This window comes from Ambystoma mexicanum, chromosome 4p (genome assembly GCF_040938575.1).
Source record: "Ambystoma mexicanum isolate Mex_15411 chromosome 4p, UKY_AmexF1_1, whole genome shotgun sequence".
Taxonomy (NCBI): domain Eukaryota; kingdom Metazoa; phylum Chordata; class Amphibia; order Caudata; family Ambystomatidae; genus Ambystoma; species Ambystoma mexicanum.
The window spans coordinates 1,218,848,980-1,218,867,092 of NC_090927.1; the positions used below are offsets into that span (position 1 = coordinate 1,218,848,980).

At 44.0% G+C, this 18,113-nt stretch overlaps 1 protein-coding gene across 2 annotated transcripts in view; it reads left to right on the plus strand.

The window, feature by feature from the left end:
* Positions 1–18,113, plus strand: part of THUMPD2 (THUMP domain containing 2) — a 297,270-nt gene that overhangs the window by 165,867 nt on the left and 113,290 nt on the right. For both annotated transcript variants that reach the window (XM_069606871.1, XM_069606872.1), the window contains one exon: positions 16,694–16,781. In XM_069606871.1, coding sequence (XP_069462972.1) covers positions 16,694–16,781 — 88 coding nt within the window. The remainder of the gene's footprint in view (positions 1–16,693; positions 16,782–18,113) is intronic.

An 18,113-nucleotide genomic window follows, 5' to 3' on the forward strand; every position in this document is an offset into this window, starting at 1 on the left:
ATTTACCTCTATGCACTGTCTTTTGACCAAGGTTACTCAATCACCTGTATTGCAAGAAAAATATATTATGATGAGACACAATAGCACTATACCATGACTGATTGAAATTTACGTCACATGCACAAACTGTCATAATTTAACCTCCAATCAGGCATTTACCTATGTACTGTCATTAGAATAGTGATACTGAATCACTTGTATGTCAATATAAATGACCTATTACAATTAGACACTATGTAATTTTAAACATGTTTGTATAACCTCATGTCATTGCAAAACATGAACACATCTGTGACTCTAAAGAATGTTTTCTCGAATACAGCATGCACCTGCATTAAGAAACTCCCATAATCACAAGTCATTACTAACATGCAAGAGTACATTACTCAGCGAATAACGTTAGAACTAAAATGGCTGCCGTTTTTGAGTAGAAAAGCGCGGCGGGCCAAAAGGCAACCGCTTTAGAGTGTTCCCAGTGTCCTGCCCAAGCGCTCCACAGAGGAAACAAGATGAGATGTGAAACCAGCTTCAAAATTACTTAACAAATCTCAGCATGGGCAGAATAACTTAGTAAATGTATGTTTTTAATACAGGCTATCGGGAGGGAACCACCACTGAAGATTAAATACTTCAAATAAAATAAGGTATGACTTTTTAGAAAAATTACCAAGCTAACAGTTGCAATTGAATAGAACAGTTAGCATACTCATTTCTTTACATTGCAGATCCTAGAGAGGATCGCAGACAAAACGCGCTGGAAAGCAAAACCCTTCCACAAGAAAGGGAGACACAAATCTTTAACAGATGTAATGAGTGAAGACCACATAGGCTGGTAATTATTAAAAATACACGGAAACATATGACATTAATATCCCATGAGAAGAGACCACTTACAAATTGTGTTTTGTTTTAGTATTATCTTTTAGAACTTGGTCCCTGAAGATGGTCATTGGAACCGAAAAGCATTGGACACCCTAGACAAGCCTATGGGCCTCATTACAACCCTGGCTTTAAGGGGTTAATGGCGCCGTAAAAGGCTGCGGCGCCGTTAAACCCTTAACGCCAGATTCACACTTTAATGCCTGCTTTTTGCAGGTGTTAAAGTCCATCCCGCTAAGGGACCTTGGTGCTAATTACGGCACCGTAATTTACTGTGCCGTAATTAGCGCCTTCCCCATTCCCATTGAGCCCTATGGGCCAAAAATGGGAATGGGTAAGGGGCCATGGTGAATGGGGATTTACCGCCCACCAACCTTGGAATGGGGCGGTAAATCCGCCATCCACCATGGCGGAATCCGGCATGGACCATGGTGCTAATTGCACCATGGTCCAACGCCAGGGTTGTAATGAGGCCCTATGTCTCTGATAATAAATGTCTTTTGTGTTTGATGCAACCACGTTTCCACAAGAACATTCATTTGAGACGCACAGAGGAATGAATTATGAATAATGTATACAATGAATGTTAACGTAATACATGTATAAACACTATCTTCAGGTGAAATATTCACACAGGTCCTTCTGGATGTTTGGGACATCTCAACCCAAACAACACCCATAGATGTATGTTGTACTTCACAGTGCGAGTGGAGTTTCTTCTGACCACAGGACCAAATAATCTACTCAGAACCAGAATACAAATATAAATAAGAAAGAAAAAACTAATTTCGATTTAGGTGGTGCCCACTCAATCCCTCCGTTCACTCATGGCTTCTGAACATAACACACAATGTATTATACAAATGATGTGACACCACTTTTTGGAGGTAAACGGGCCACATTTTATTACAGAAATTCACACAAAACACTTCTGACGGTGACTCACAGGTCTTTTACATCGTGCATCATCGGTAACCATGACCTTAACCCATAGCAGCCCTGCCGACCCACCAGCTGCCTCATTGGCCTACTGGCTGTCTGAGTTGACTGAGGGTTAATTGCTGAAAATCCAATGTCCAGCGGACAGTTCAAACGCCCAAGCCTGGGCTAAAAATACACCCAATGGGCAACTCGAGGGGCCCTCCCTGCCACCCTCGCCTGCTTGGCCTATTCAACACGAGTGGACCCTCAACCCACAACCCGGGTAGCAAATTCATAGTTCCTGTTAGTTCAACATTTTGGTCATGGTCCGAACATTTTATACAATCCAGTGTGTAGGTACCCACCAACAGCGCCCATAAAATGCAGCTTTAAATACACACATAGCATCACTTAGCACACTGATCTCCCCAATAATCAGAAAGTTAATACACAATACTCCACCAACAACTGCCAGCATAAAAAAAGCGGGTTGGGTGGGTGGGTTTTATAACTTCAAAACCTGGAAGGCGCGGGACAGCTGCGGGAAAGAAAGAAGAGGATGCCTGGGCCTGCCCTGCTTAAATACCCTGACCCACCAGAAACACGTAAGCAGACCCCAACCTGCCGCTGCGCCACACCTCGTTTGCCCTCACAGAAGTTTCCCAGTGAAGCAGAGGGCACTGCCATGACCCACAAGGCAGCCCCTAATGGTGCAGGTACTGCAGGGCTATGGCGGTGCCTCCACATTTCTACTTTACCCTTGCCCCACTTGCTTCCTCAACCTCTCGACGTTGACCATGTGGCCAGGTAGCTGGAGGAGAGCAGGGACGCTGCTCTCGCCATAGCTTGCCTTTCAAAGCATGACCGAGCTGTAGTCTGCTGGCGGGCAAGGATATTGCAATTAAAGCATCTTTACGCTCCCCATGACGCTGCTTCCTTGGTCTTGCTGCGTAGGCAACACTGGGGAAATAGACGTGTACAATACATGCCACAAGGACCAGTGAGGAAGTAAAGGTGGGATAGTGTGCCCCACTCCTGGCATCCCTTCTCGGCGTGCATTCCTCAGCTTTGCATTTTGTATGTAGACTGACGTGATGCTAGGTCGACAGATGCAAAGCACTTAACCCGATGCCATTCCGAAGGAAACACACTGCCCTTAATTCTGTGGAATGCAATGGACAGTTCTTCGATGCCCAGATTCTCGCTCTACTATGATGACAATAATTGACCATTGGTAGTTTGCGGCATGCATCATGTACTCAAAATTAAAAATCAAGGGTGAGAAGTAGCAGACGTTGAAATGGGGACATGGCCAAAAATAATGTTTACTACGGGAAATCGGCATCTGACTGGTTTACATAGTAGTTGAAGAAATGTAAAGTAAATGTGGAGTTTGAAATATTGTCACCTTCCTAACCAGCCTATAGAGACCAAAATCTTTTTAATTCTCTGCCAGTTGGTTAAGTGAAATGCTTAGCACTTTTTCATGAAGTCTAGAATACCAATGGCAAATCCTGAGACATTGGGATAGCACAATAATTTGATGTAATTAATAAGGAACAAATAATGTTAGAATCTTCAAGTTCTAAATTAAAGACCATGAACTTTAGCAGTTGAATCTACTTCCATCTTTCCCAGAAAAGGAAAATGCTGTTTGTTGTTTTTGTCTCTGCAAATTATGTTCCATCTGTGTTGGTCATCCCTCCTTAGCCCACGGCACACTACAGCACACTCTGAACACCCCACCTGCCCTGCCAGCCCATTCATGCTCTCAGGCCAAAACTCGTTATCAAGCAACTGTGGAGGATCACAACATTAGAGGGTCCCTCTCTTGCAACACAGAACACATTCTCCCTAACTCCAACTCCCTTAGAATCTTACTAGCACACATTGAATGCATGCTTTAGAAATGGAGGCATCAAAATGAGTTTTCACATCCTGCCTGAACTACTTCTCTCCACTCACTGCAACCCATACCCTCCCTCACAAGACCGAACGCTCAAAGGCTGCCTAAATGGCCAACGTCGTGCTATGCAACTACATTGCATTCAATTACAAGAACGGTCTGACAGCTTTCCTTGCAGTCCTTTTGTTACTCCCAACTTCTTTTCCCACTCCCTTCTTGACAGACTATTTGCAGCACAATCGTTATTGCTCTGTTTGAGCAATTAAATCTCGCACTTAATCTTTTGAGGTAGGAATATAATGAACTTTTTGTCAAGGTTTATATATTCATAACCATCAGATGGGAAATGAAGTGCAGGGGGATCAGAGGTGCTGGGGTGGTGGGGTTACTAGTTCAGGCTTGCACTAATAGTAGGCATTATTGAACCACCCTCACCCTGTTAGGTTTCCAAATGTGCTCTTCTTTGGAGTTTGGTAACTCTTCGACCCATTTTCAAAATCCCTCTATTTTTGAGTTAAACTATACTTCTGCCAGGACCATATTGTATCATGTGAATTGAATAATTATGAAGGATTTTGATTGTGATGTTGCAACTGTTGTTTAGCAAAGGTATATCCTACAATGTCATTTTCATAAGTGCCAAGTGGCTCAATGCCTTCAATCAGCACAAAGTATGCACAGTGCGTTTTGGGACTTGCACTTCAACTTTCTCTTGAAGAAATATTTGGACACAAATTCCAGCATGCGATCTGAAAAAAATAAGGCTATTTTACAGCATTAAGCATGACATGGAGCCACTTGATTCAGGCCCGAATATTACTGAAGCAGCAACATCTGGCATAGCCACACTGGGAAGAACACCCAATAAAAAAAAACAGTTTTACAGTACATGTGATCAAGTTCTTATCCTATCTGCTGAGAAAGCTTTATCTAACATCTGTATCAGGAATGATTTGCCCCCAATCTGTCAGCAGAGCTGGCTGTACACAAGCACCATTGTCTCTGTTTCTCAGGGCTCTTCAAAGCCCTGTGGCCCTGTGATAGGTCTGCGACAGCTCATTTTAGGTCGGGTGTCTGCCTACTCGGGTCGATCAGGCTCGCGTAACCCTTGTGGCTTTGCCAGCCTCGACTATCTCTGTTTTAATTCTCTCAACGGCGTTACCTGCGTTAGCGTCCACTTCCCTTCCGCTGCTCGGCAGCTAATGCAATTCTCACGCAGAGCTCGGAGATTCAGTCTCTCTGCTGCAGTCTGGACTCGGTCCCTAGGCCCACCATGGCTTCTGTGTAGTTGCAGCACCGGGTAAGACAGTCACTTTCCCGTTTCCATCTCTTTATAAGGATTTTTCACCAGTCAGGACGCCAGCCTTTCAGCGGCTTGCAAGGTATTAATTCACTCTCCACACTATCACTGGCTCTGCGGTCTAGCGTGACTGCGCCACTCAAGGACATCTTCCTGTCAGAGGTTTGCCTCTGTATAGGATTCACTCTCCTCCATTCAAGGTTCCTCGTGGTTTTATGTATGTCATCACAAACCAAAGGCAGGTGCCGTTCTTCTTTGACTGTGGCGCTCAGGTGGAATCCTACATTACCTGAAGCCAAAGAGATTGAAGAAATGTCAATATTCAGTGAATCCAAAACAGGGTTAGCAGGCTTTCCGATTCACATGTAGGCGGATAGCATGCTCTGGACAGGGAGTACATTTCTGGGATGGGAGTCCTTGTCCCCAAAAGGGGAGTTGATCCCAGTGAAGTCCCACTTGCCCAGACCTCAAGGGATGGTCTTGCTGAGCGTGCTCACCTCCCTAGCCTCTAACGGACTGGCTCACCTCTGGGGCGAAGGGACAAATAGTGAAGTTTTTGTGTGTGGGAGAGGAAGGGGAATGTTTGTGGTGGGGAAGGGAGTGGTGGGGGAGCGGGAAAAAGTGTTTTTGCATCTCTGTGTGAGTTTTTGCATGTTTGTGTGAGTGGTGACAGATGAAATGGAATGTGTTAGGCTGGGAAAGGTGGTGGCGCGATATGAAATAGGGAGAGTTTGTGGGTGAGAACATCCTGATTTCCCAGAAAACCTGCCAGCAGAGGAGGGTGGGGGCGTGATCGCCTTCCCAGAGGTGCGGGAGGGGATTCAGAATATATGTCGGCATTTTGAAGGCCACTCAAACTTGGCTGAAATAAATTGTCTTTTTTTTGCGTTCGGCCTTCAAAATACAGAAGGATCACATATATTGGTGGGAGCCAATTGGCCGATTCTATCACTTTCATTATTTGAAGCCTACAAATGTTTATCGATCATTCACACAGCAGGCTGTAATGTTCTTGGTAATGGCTATTGTCCAGTAGAACCAGTATGTGCATGTAGTCAGCATGTTTACTTCTGTATTGGATCAACAAACATTTTTTGCCACTGTGTGGTGCTGTCAGTCTGCCCATAGGGAGGCGTAACAGTCTGGAGCATGTACATACTATATCAGCAAAAGAAAGGGTGCTGTTACGCGCTGGGCTTGTACATCTGGGTTAAATTATTTAGAAAAAACTCTTTAGTCCAGCCCATCATTGAAAACTCATTTGTACATTCAGTCACATACAAAACCTTGTAGACCACAAGTATCAAAAAAAATGGTGTATATATTTTTTACAGCAAACAGTGCAAGGGCATTAAACAAATCAACATAACAACAAAAGAAAAACCCAACAAATACAGGCACAGCAACTTATAACTATGTCGACATACACAAATACATATTGTTGAAAAATTATTAATAAACAACAAAGAAATGAAGAAATATCTGGAAAATAAGTTATTTTTCAAAAGAAAAGTTTGTTGAAAAACAAGGATTCAAAAATACTTGAACATAAAAGACACAAAGGGGAGAGGAACATGAGCAACCTAACCTGGCCGCTTTACAGACCTATGACCTATGGTGCCTATAGGTTATGTCTGTTAGCCTTCTAAGTATTGTGAAGGCAGACTCATACCTAACCAGTGCTTCTGGTTTGAAAAAATTGCTTTAAAGAAAAAGAAGGGATCAAGTCCTTCTGGATGTCCCAGAATGAGAGCTGTTATCCAGGATAGGGCCTGCCAACGCAGTAGGGGGAGCCAAAGATACAGGGGAAAATTGCTTCAGCTGCTGGACCTGTTGTAATCCACGATCCAGAATTGCAGCCTTGTCTATCAAGACCTTCAGTCCCCTCTTGAAAAAGTGCGTTTTGTCGGCATAGCAATTTTAAACTGCAATTTTCGAAAGATGATCCGCCTTCATCAGGGCAATAGATAAAGGACCCTGTGGTTCAAAAAACGGAAAAAGGAAGAAGACAAAGGGGGTGGGGAGCGGGAGGGAAAAAGGAAAAAGGGGGATATTAAAAGAATGTCAAATTACATAAGGTGTTTATACGTGTAAAAAGAGTCAATTATATAAATTTACATAAAATAATTATAAACAACTCCAAAACATATGTATGGTCCCATACACAGTGGTATTCTCACAATGAGAAGTATATCACTGGGGGAAAGAAATCATAGTTCTGAGAGTCCCTTCTCACCCTCACATGGATCCATACCACGTGCACAAAGTCCTCCCCCTCGCGTGGGAACATTATCCAAAGCATTGTGCAGTAGGGGGAACAAAATATAATAATAACAGGAAAACGAAGCAAGACAACACGTCACCTAATCATGAATGTGGCCAGAAGGAGAGCTAGGAACGTGTGCCTGGCTCGTGTCCAGTTCTGATGTTCCTGAAAGACGTCTGGCTAGAGAGCCACTAGTGACTGGTTCCCAAAAAAAACTGGCGTGTTTGAGCACATGGGAGTAGAGGGAGAAGAGTGCCTAAATTACATTTACGGGTAATAGGGTATCTGTGCACAGGATATCGTACAAATCACATGCTTGGTGCATAGAGAAAAACTACAATTTCTTGCGCTGCATTAAAATACCTGCATCTAAATTGTCGAAGCTCACGACCATGTCATCTACTGGATGATTCATTTCTAAATGAAGATGCACAGACTGGCGGTAGCTCGGAAAATACTGCAGGTCTGTGCAGAGACACAGTATGATAATAGCTGGTGCTTCAGCAGTCATATCTGTGCGGGAGTGAATCAGCAGTGTATGGAGTCCGCCCTAACTTAGGGTGCGGCGCATCTGTAAAAAACATATGTGTATTGAGTATAATTGAGATTACTCTCAAACCTACATTGTCAATGTTAACCCCTGTCCCTATTGTGTACGCTACTGTACATCAAGAAAAGGGGTTGGGGCCAGATATTGTACGGCGGTGATTACCTGCACGCAGAGAGACCTCTGGTTCGTTTCCCTGTGGTCGTCTGTTTTACAAACCCGGTGGTCCCCGGATCCCCTTGTTAATCTTCTTCCTGTAAAACATGATATTGTTAAGATGAACATCCACTCTCATCATGGAACTTATCCAAAAAAGTACTGAGAAGAAGCTCCAAAGAGTTATGCAAAACTCATCCTTAAAACATATAGCAGGAACTGTGACGAGGTGGACACTAGGAGGCTTGAAGATAACTTCAAAGGCTTTGACAACTAACGCTACGTGGGGGAGGTCTCAACAATATAAAGTAAAGCTGGCGTCTGTCCTACAGGGCCCAGGAAATTCAAATGTTTGCTGCCTGAAGCATCGAGAGACAGTCAGTGTCTGAAGAAGAGGTTGAAAGGAATTACACAAGCTCCACCTTAATTATGAGGTCCAACCAGACTGAAACACATGTCTGAGGCTGCTGTTGGTACTCTTGTTCAGAGGAGAATTGCCTAGCATTTTGGTGCTGTCCTGCCCCAGGGCAGGACAAAGACTGATCTGTTTTGGATATTTCTCCTCTGTGAAATATAGTGAGCTAAAGAATCTGGGTAATGCTCTCGTAACAGGGACTCATGCCTGGCAGAGCGACTCCCAGAACCGTCCCTTGTTTTTGCTTACAGGAAGAAGAGACTTAGTAAATCAATAACACATAGTAGTGTCAGCTTGAGTTTGAACAGATGGTAAAGGTTTCATGGTTTCAAAGGCAAGAGGGTTAGGTAGTTCCATCATGGAACAGGAGTCCCTGTCCCCAGGAGGGGAGTCTCTCCATGTGCGGTCCCACTTTCCACCACCCCTAGTAGGGAATACTTGTCAAAACTGGATTCCTCTACCCCTTTCTCCTCCTCACCTGGGTCTTCTTGTATCTCCTCCAACCTTAATGCTTCTGTCTTCTTCCTAGTTCTTACGCTTTCTCCTGACTTCTTCTCCTTTTTCTGACGTAAGTAAGGACGCGCTCCCTCGGTGGCCACCTTGATCTGGGTGTTTTACAGATCTTGGGGAAACCCGAGGAGCACGCCCTTCGTGCTGGGTAAAAAGCCCAAAGGCAAAAAACCCTGAGAGATCGTAACTGTCCGTCTGTAGATGCGGTGAGTGCTTGTTTGAAAGTATCTTTCAATTGTCCTTGGAAACAGTACACCAATTCTCCAACAATTCCTCCGATGGAGTTAATGATGGGTTAAATATAGAAATCAGAGTCCAGTAGTTTCCACAAAAGAAAGAAATAGGTAAGAAAAAGATAACGGGGAAGAAATAGAATAAGGTAAGACTTCCGATACAGTGGACGTCGGTAAAGTAAAGAGAAAAGGCTGAGAGAGATAGCCGATGTAGACACATATAGGGAAATAGCGGCAGACACAAAGGGAGGTTAGCGCTATGTGTATGAACGAATAGAGAAACAGAACCAACCGCTACCTTACCTTAACCTGAAAACACCCACGTGAGGGAATAAGGGTGAAATACATACAGATAAGGGAGACAGGGAGAGAATTAGCTCTGAACTGCAAGTCGCCTCTGGAAACGAAACTGACAGCGAACGTAACGAAGTCGATACAACGCGCTAAGCGCCAGTTTGCATCGTTGTTTATAGTTTCCGGCGGCCATGTTGGAAAAACACTAGACCTTCAACCTGGAACAATCAGAACCATGTTAGTGGTATTTCCACCTATACATGAATTTCCAGGGCTGGTGCATGACAGTATGCCCCCTTCTATACCTGCTTCCTCCAGGCTTCCCCGGATTCCGTCGGTGGAACTGTTGAACCAGTCGAGGGGCATGTACATGTGATCTGGGTTCCCATGTTCTTTCAGCAATCGGATATCCCTTCCAATGTATCAGGTATTGAAGAGTTCCCCTTCTATAACGGGAATCAACCAATCTGGCCACCTCATACTCCTTTGGTTCTTCGGGAGGGGCAGTAATCGGGCTTCTTCTTGTCCTCTTGTAAGGATCCTCCTTATGAGCCTTTAGAAGAGAGGAATGAAAGACCGGATGAACTCTTCTTAAGGCGCTGGGTAGTTGTAACTTGAATGCAACTGGATTGATCCTGGATAGAATGCGATATGGACCTATAAATCTGGCTGCAAATTTACCCATATGGATCCAACGAGGTAAATACCGAGTAGAGAGCCAGACTCGATCTCCTGGTTTCCATAATGGATTGGGGCTTCTTTTGGTGTCGGCTGACACCTTGTACTTCCTCCTACTGTCTTCCAATGCTCGCAATGCTTCTTTGTGTGAGACCCTGAGATCCATTAACATCTCTTCAATGGCTGGTGTGGATATCTTAGATCCTGGAGCTATGATTCCTGGTAAGTGATGAGGATGGTACCCGTAGGTACATTTGAAGGGACTCATCTTGATAGCTGTATGATATGTGTTATTATAGGCAAATTCTGCCATGGGTAGCAAAGAAGCCCAGTTGTCTTGCTCTCTATTGCAATAGCAACGGAGGTACTGTTCTAAATTGGCGTTCAGTCTCTCCGTCTGTCCGTTTGATTGAGGATGATACCCCGAGGAGAGAGCTCGTTGAACTCCAAGTTGATGACAAAGGGAGTCCCAAAATTTTGAGGTAAATTGGGTTCCTCTGTCCGAAATTATGGTTCGGGGTAAGCCGTGTAGTCTTATAACCTCCTTGAGGAATATGGTAGCCGTTTCGGAGGCAGAGGGTACTCCTTGTAACGCTACGAAGTGGGCTAGCTTTGTGTAAGAATCAATCGTTACCAAAATTGCTGTTTTACCATTTGAAGTTGGTAGCTCTACTACAAAATCCATCGAAAGGTCTTCCCAAGGACGTGTCGGTGCCTTGGCTTGATGTAAGAGTCCTAATGGTCTTTGACGAGGGGTCTTATTGATAGCACAGATGGGGCAAGTACAAACATATGAGGTGATATCTTTTCGCATAGATGGCCACCAAAAACTTCTGGATATCAGTTCATAAGTTGCCTTTTCCCCCTTATGTCCTGCCAAGGGTAGATCATGACAAAAGTGGATGGCTTGGTCCTGAAGAGTTGAGGTGGGTAGAAATAGTGCAGACTGGCGAAACCATAATCCGTCAATGTCTTGCAATTGATAGGTTTCTCTTACTTCTTGTGTGAATTCTTCCAATCCACTATGAACTTCTTGTAGAAAAAGATTTGCGATCATATAAAAATGATGCTTCGGTAGGATTCTTTCCCTCTGTAATTCTGGCTTCTCATTCTCCCAGCTTCGGGATAATGCGTCCGCAACACTGTTCTGAGATCCAGGGATGTAGGTGATTTGGAAGTCGAAATTAGAAAAGTAATATGCCCAGCGAGCATGTCTCGAATTTCTACACTCCATCTGTTGGAGTACCTTCAAGTTTCTATGATCTGTGCGGATCGTGAACTGTTGCGCTGCCCCTTGCAAAAGGTGTCTCCATTCTTGACAGGCAGCTCGCATAGCTAATAGCTCTCTCTCGAGCACAGAATAATTCCTTTCGCTTCCCGTCAGGGTGCGGGAGTAGTAAGCTATGGGGTGTTCTTCCCCTTCTTGATTCTCCTGTAACAATACTGCCCCCAAGGCACCTCCGGAGGCGTCTGTCTCCAGGACAAATGGTTTAGTCTGATCAGGTTGTAACAAAACTGGAGCAGAAGTGAAGCGTTTCTTGAGGTTCTTGAATGCCTCCTGTGCTTCTGTATCCCAGTGAAAAACTACTCCCTTTTTAAGGAGTGAGGTTAAGGGCAAAACCAGGTCTGAAAAATTAGGAATAAACCGACGATAAAAATTTGCCAGACCAAGGAAGCGTTGAATTTCCTTAACAGAAGAAGGATCTGGCCATCGGTCTATTGCCCGGATCTTGCTAGGATCCATTCGTACCCCATTGGCGGCCAAAATAAAACCGAGGTATGAGACTTCGGAAGCGTCGAAGACGCACTTCTCTGGTTTAGCAAAGAGGTGATTCTCTAGTAGTCTCTGTAGAACCTTATTAACCTGAATTCGATGTTCTTCCAAGGATGGTGAGAAGATCAGTATATCATCCAGATATACTACGACAGATGTATATAGAAGATCTGCAAAGATCTTGTCCACAAATCTCTGAAATATCGCCGGGGCGTTCACTAATCCAAATGGCATCACGCAGTATTCGAATAACCCCATTGGTGTTCTGAATGCAGTCTTCCACTCATCCCCTCTTTTAATCCTTAACAAATGGTAGGCCCCTCTTAGGTCGATTTTGGTGAATACTCTGGAATTCTGGACAGCCTCGAGAATATCTCGGATAAGGGGCATTGGGTATCTGTCACGGATAGTCAGGCTATTTAAACCCCTGTAATCGATACATGGGCGTAACTCCTTTGAGTCCTTTTTAGATATAAAGAACAATGATGCTCCTCCTGAAGACCTTGATGGTCGGATCAGTCCGTTCTCCAAGTTGGTATCTAAATACTCTTTCAGAGTAGCCTTTTCTGCTAAGGACAAAGGGTACATCCGTCCAAATGGAAGAGAGACCTCCTCCTTGAGGTCTATGCTACAATCTTCTTTTCGGTGAGGTGGGAGGAGTCTAGGGTTTATATCTTCAAACACCTTAGAAAAAGTCTGGTACTGTACGGGGATAGAGGAAACAGAAATGTGGGACAGTCCTTTGGAAACGCTAGCTTGGACTTCAACCTGGAGTCCCTTCATGCAATGTTCTCCGCAATATTCAGAATCAAAGCTGAGTTTGTTAGCTGTCCAATCTATTGTGGGGTTATGACGTCGTAACCAGGAGATACCCAGTATCAGAGGGAAATGTGCCGCTCTGATGACATCAAAGCTAAGGTTCTCCGTGTGGTGTCCCATTCCCAATGAGATAGGAACCGTTTCCATCGTAATAACTCCGGAAGATAAAGGACGTCCATCCACACCTTCAACTGGGAGAGGGGTTGTCTTCTTTTGGAGTGGAATTTGGTTTTCTTGGGCCCAGTTGACATCAATGAAATTTCCCGCAGCTCCACAATCTAGCATGGCTAGTACAGGGATATTCTGTTTCAAGTTGTAGGAAAACAAGACCTGAAATACCATTAAACGGTTGTCTTCTATTCCTTCCTGACTGAATCTGGTAAGATTGCAAGGGTTTGAGCCGTTGTCCCCACGATCTCCCTTGCATAGACCTGGGGTCTGTCGTTTCCCTGTCTTCTGGAGGGAATTTCAGAACAGTCCTTGAGGCTGTGTCTAGAGGATCCACAGTACATACAGAGGTTCAGTTCTTGTCTTCTCTTCCTTTCAATCCTGGTTAAGGGTCCTCTGGTAGATCCTATCTGCATCGGTTCCTCTAGGGTTGGGCGCTCTCTTCTTCCTTGTGGAGGACTATACCTTTGGACATAGCCTCTTCCTCTCCTTCTCTCCAAACGTCGCTCTTGGATCCGAAATTCGATCTGGAGGGAGAGGGTTACTAGTTCACGAAAGCTGTTGGGACGAGCTACGCGGGCCAATTCGTCCTTCATTTCTTCGTTCAATCCCCTTCTGAAGATTGTTTGTTGTGCTGTATCTGGCCAACCAGCGGATACTGCTAGACTCTGGAATTGCGCAATGTAAGCTTGAAGGTCCTGATTTCCCTGCCTTACATCGAGGAAAGCTTTGTATTTGGTATACTGGACCTCCGGACGTTCAAAACGGTCTTTGAAGCCCTGTATGAATACAGCGTAATCATTGACCAAAGGATCCTGGTTAGTGACCAGGGGGGTCGCCCAGGCCAGAGCACTACCCGCTAAGTTAGCAATGATAAATCCTATCCGAGCCCTTTCAGACTCGAAAGCTCTGGGTCTGAAGGAAAAATATACTGCACAGGCATCTAGGAACTCCTTTATTGTCTTGGGGTTTCCTTCATATTTACCATATGAGAATGGCATAGGTGGTAGATCATCTCTACTCTCTGTTCTAGCTGCAGCCTGTTGACGAAGTAGAAGGTTCTCAGCATGTAGGGTTTGCATCTCCACTCTGAGTCCTTGTATGGCGTTGCACATCTCCTGTATCTGTTCCGGAGACGCCATAGGTTTGATTGGGCGTTGTATACTGTCAAAACTGGATTCCTCTACCCCTTTCTCCTCCTCACCTGGGTCTTCTTGTATCTCCTCCAACCTTAATGCTTCTGTCTTCTTCCTAGTTCTTACGCTTTCTCCTGACTTCTTCTCCTTTTTCTGACGTAAGTAAGGACGCGCTCCCTCGGTGGCCACCTTGATCTGGGTGTTTTACAGATCTTGGGGAAACCCGAGGAGCACGCCCTTCGTGCTGGGAAAAAAGCCCAAAGGCAAAAAACCCTGAGAGATCGTAACTGTCCGTCTGTAGATGCGGTGAGTGCTTGTTTGAAAGTATCTTTCAATTGTCCTTGGAAACAGTACACCAATTCTCCAACAATTCCTCCGATGGAGTTAATGATGGGTTAAATATAGAAATCAGAGTCCAGTAGTTTCCACAAAAGAAAGAAATAGGTAAGAAAAAGATAACGGGGAAGAAATAGAATAAGGTAAGACTTCCGATACAGTGGACGTCGGTAAAGTAAAGAGAAAAGGCTGAGAGAGATAGCCGATGTAGACACATATAGGGAAATAGCGGCAGACACAAAGGGAGGTTAGCGCTATGTGTATGAACGAATAGAGAAACAGAACCAACCGCTACCTTACCTTAACCTGAAAACACCCACGTGAGGGAATAAGGGTGAAATACATACAGATAAGGGAGACAGGGAGAGAATTAGCTCTGAACTGCAAGTCGCCTCTGGAAACGAAACTGACAGCGAACGTAACGAAGTCGATACAACGCGCTAAGCGCCAGTTTGCATCGTTGTTTATAGTTTCCGGCGGCCATGTTGGAAAAACACTAGACCTTCAACCTGGAACAATCAGAACCATGTTAGTGGTATTTCCACCTATACATGAATTTCCAGGGCTGGTGCATGACAATACTGGGTAGTGGCCTCACCTTCCTAGCCTTGCAGGGAAGGGATCCCCCCATGGAGAGAAGTGACTAGATCCCATGAACCATCACAGTACAGAATGCATAGCATATCTTGGTTGCTTCAGGCGCCACACGGTGAAGAACTGCATGCATTTTTTACACAGGCCCATTGATGATGGTTAAAAAAGAAATGAATCAACCAGAGCCTCAGGGGTGTCGTTGAGGCTCAAAGTGGTGGCAAATTAGTGCTCCTCTCGATGACCCTAACTGTACTTGGTCCTAAATGGACATCCATGGTTATATCGTCCTGCTAAAAATAAAATTGAGAACTAAATGTTTGAGTTAATACATTTATAAACTGTGACACTAACCAAACCATAGGTTATCGGAAAATTGTACATAGACCTACAAATGATCAAAACTGCAAAAATCTGTAGTTGAGTCTCCAGGAGGTAAAGAGTTCTTGAGGTGAAAAAAACGCAGCTTGGAGTGTATTGTTTTTAGGACTGCAAGATTAAGGTGTCCGATGCGCAATATTTATAAGCCTTTTGGAAGGGCAGAACTTTGTTTTATGGGACACATTGCATATTTGTCACATAAAATAACCAATTCATCTAAGTTGGTTAATGTGATTGGAGGTACAAACTCTGCATAACCTGCAGGTTCCGAGTTTAAATTGCAGTAAAATCAACATTGATATTTCCAAGGAGGATACAGTTAGTACACTTGAATTGCATCTAATTACCGTGCTTGTTACAGTGCTGTATAAATAGCATGATGGTGGATGCAAGCTTTACATAAAACATCCATACCCTGCGTTCCTCTTCGGGTCTGCAGTGGAATATTGCTCTTATTGTCTCTTGAAGTCTGTTCCAAATGTGCCTCTGCATTCTGCAGGCTTCACTGACCAAAGCATTTGCTTTTGTAGTCCTGGAGCTTCTCTCCACTTGATGACCGGAAAGCATGGATGCCTGACAGCAAGTAGGCATGGTGATTTCTGCCATGCATCGTATGAAACTTGACGGGCTCAAATGTGCAGACGCATTGGCCATTATGCCAGCTTGGTTTTGTGGGAAACTGAAATCCAATGTCTTTCAGCTGGGAGCATTGCTTTTAGCTGTGCACAGCAAGGCGATTCCTTCATTGATTCATAAAGGGGGCTATTACTTCAGTGAAAGTGTGGTGCTGCGCTCCCAGCCCAGAACTGCACTTCAAAATGTAGGCCCACTGTCTTTGAGTATTTGTCAGGAGGTTTTAATGTTTTTGTTTTGGGAAAGCCCAACCTTCGAAAACATGACCGGGTGCAATGTTGTGCAAAATAGTAGTTCTCAATGTATATCATACATTTGGAGTCCTGACAAATTGTTAGTCGTTTTTAACTTTCAAACAACTTTATTAGCCATTACTTAATGGTCAATACCACATTGTAGTAGGTATTACAGTTGATCTATGTCTGAATCATGGAAAAACTGTAGTGATCGATGTGAAGTTTTTAATACATCATAACCACTTAAGTTTTGTAAGAACCTTCTTTCACAATTGATATCCAGCGGTTGAACCATTGCTGTCACTTTTTATCTATCTTGCTACACCAGTATTACATAGACTTTATGCCGGGTGCAGAAGTTATGCCCTTGACAACTGTACTGCAGCAATGCTTTGTTTCCTTGGAGTTTTTGCACAAGTGAAAAATGCACCATAATTCAATAGAAATAAAGTTTTAGGCAGTGTAAATTCTTCTTCTTTTACCTTTTTGTTTTCTATATACTCTTATTTCTCAGAGCTCCCTTGGCAAGCAGAGCATACATCAGAAGTGCTGGATTGCGTTCGACGATAGCCTGGGCAATGGCCAGTGTGGCAGAAATCAGTGTGAGTAAAAGCTGATGGCAGTGATTGGTAATGTATTATAGCAAGCAGTGCTGGTTAACCTTTATCCCAAATTCCCAAAGTATGGATTTAAAAAGGAATCCGTATAAGTATTATATAATGTAGCAAACACACATTAACCAGTTCATCCAGTTAATGTAAAAGATCATAATTGCTTCTTCAAGTGAAGTGTGATATTTTCTTCATGACTGTGATTTATAAGCTTCAATGTTCATCGTTAAGTTTCAGCAAATTTGTGTTTGTCAACACTCCTGGGATATTCGTGAACTATGTCCATCCTCTCAGCCACTGATCGAAACACAAGTTTTAGCCAGAAATCTAATCTAATCTATATTTCCCTGCAGATTAATTTATACATATTGAATGTTAGTTCTCGGAGCCACACTCAATCGTGGTTGCAGTTAGGGTAGAGAATCCTGCTTCTTGGCGACTAGTTGGGTGATCATAACAAACCTACACATATTGCCATGAAACCTGAAGTCTGCACTGTGCTGTTTGTATCAGGAATATGCACAGCTAGCTGTGAAATGAAATGTCCCTCTTTTAACCATAAGGGTATAATAAGCTTGGAGCAAGAATCTGAAATGCAGTCATTTTATTTATTTTATGTTTTTCTGGTAGCGCCAATGCAACCTGCTGTTCCCTTCAAATCATGCGAGAAACCAAGAAGGCAGTCACTGCTGCAGAGCAGGCTACTTGTTGAAAGGCCTGAGGAAAAGGGATGGGTCTTTTGGGCTTATCTGAAACTGGGGGTGGCAGTAGTTTTCGTCATGATGAAGTTGGGAGATTAACTAATTCCAGAAACAACGGCTTGCAAGGCAAAGTGTCTACCTCCTTAGACGTTGTTTACACAATCTGGTGATGTTGAGTAGGGCAGAGTCGACTGATTAAAGGGATCTCAAACGTTGATAGATCTTAAGTTGCTTAATGGGGATAGGTTCTTGGTCTTCTAGTGTTCTGCTGTTTAGAGAGAGGAGCTTGAATTGGATTTGGAAGGGGATGGGTAGCCAGCACAGTTGTGCGAGTATTTGTGCGAATTTTAGATTTTTCTCCATTTAGGGTGAGATTGCTGAAGTACATCCAGCCGTGGAGCTTCATGGCAATTGGTGAGCATTGGGAGCTGAGGCTCGGGAGAGTTGAGCTACTGGCTTTAACTACTGACTCGGTATCATCAACGTAAATTTGGAAGTCTACGTTGAAGGGTTTGATGTCGGCTCACGGCTTCATGTAGGTGTGAAAAATGGGTGGGGAGTGTTAAGAACCTTTGGCGACTCCACAGTCTAGGTTGGTGCAGTGAGATCGAAAAAGGGCTGA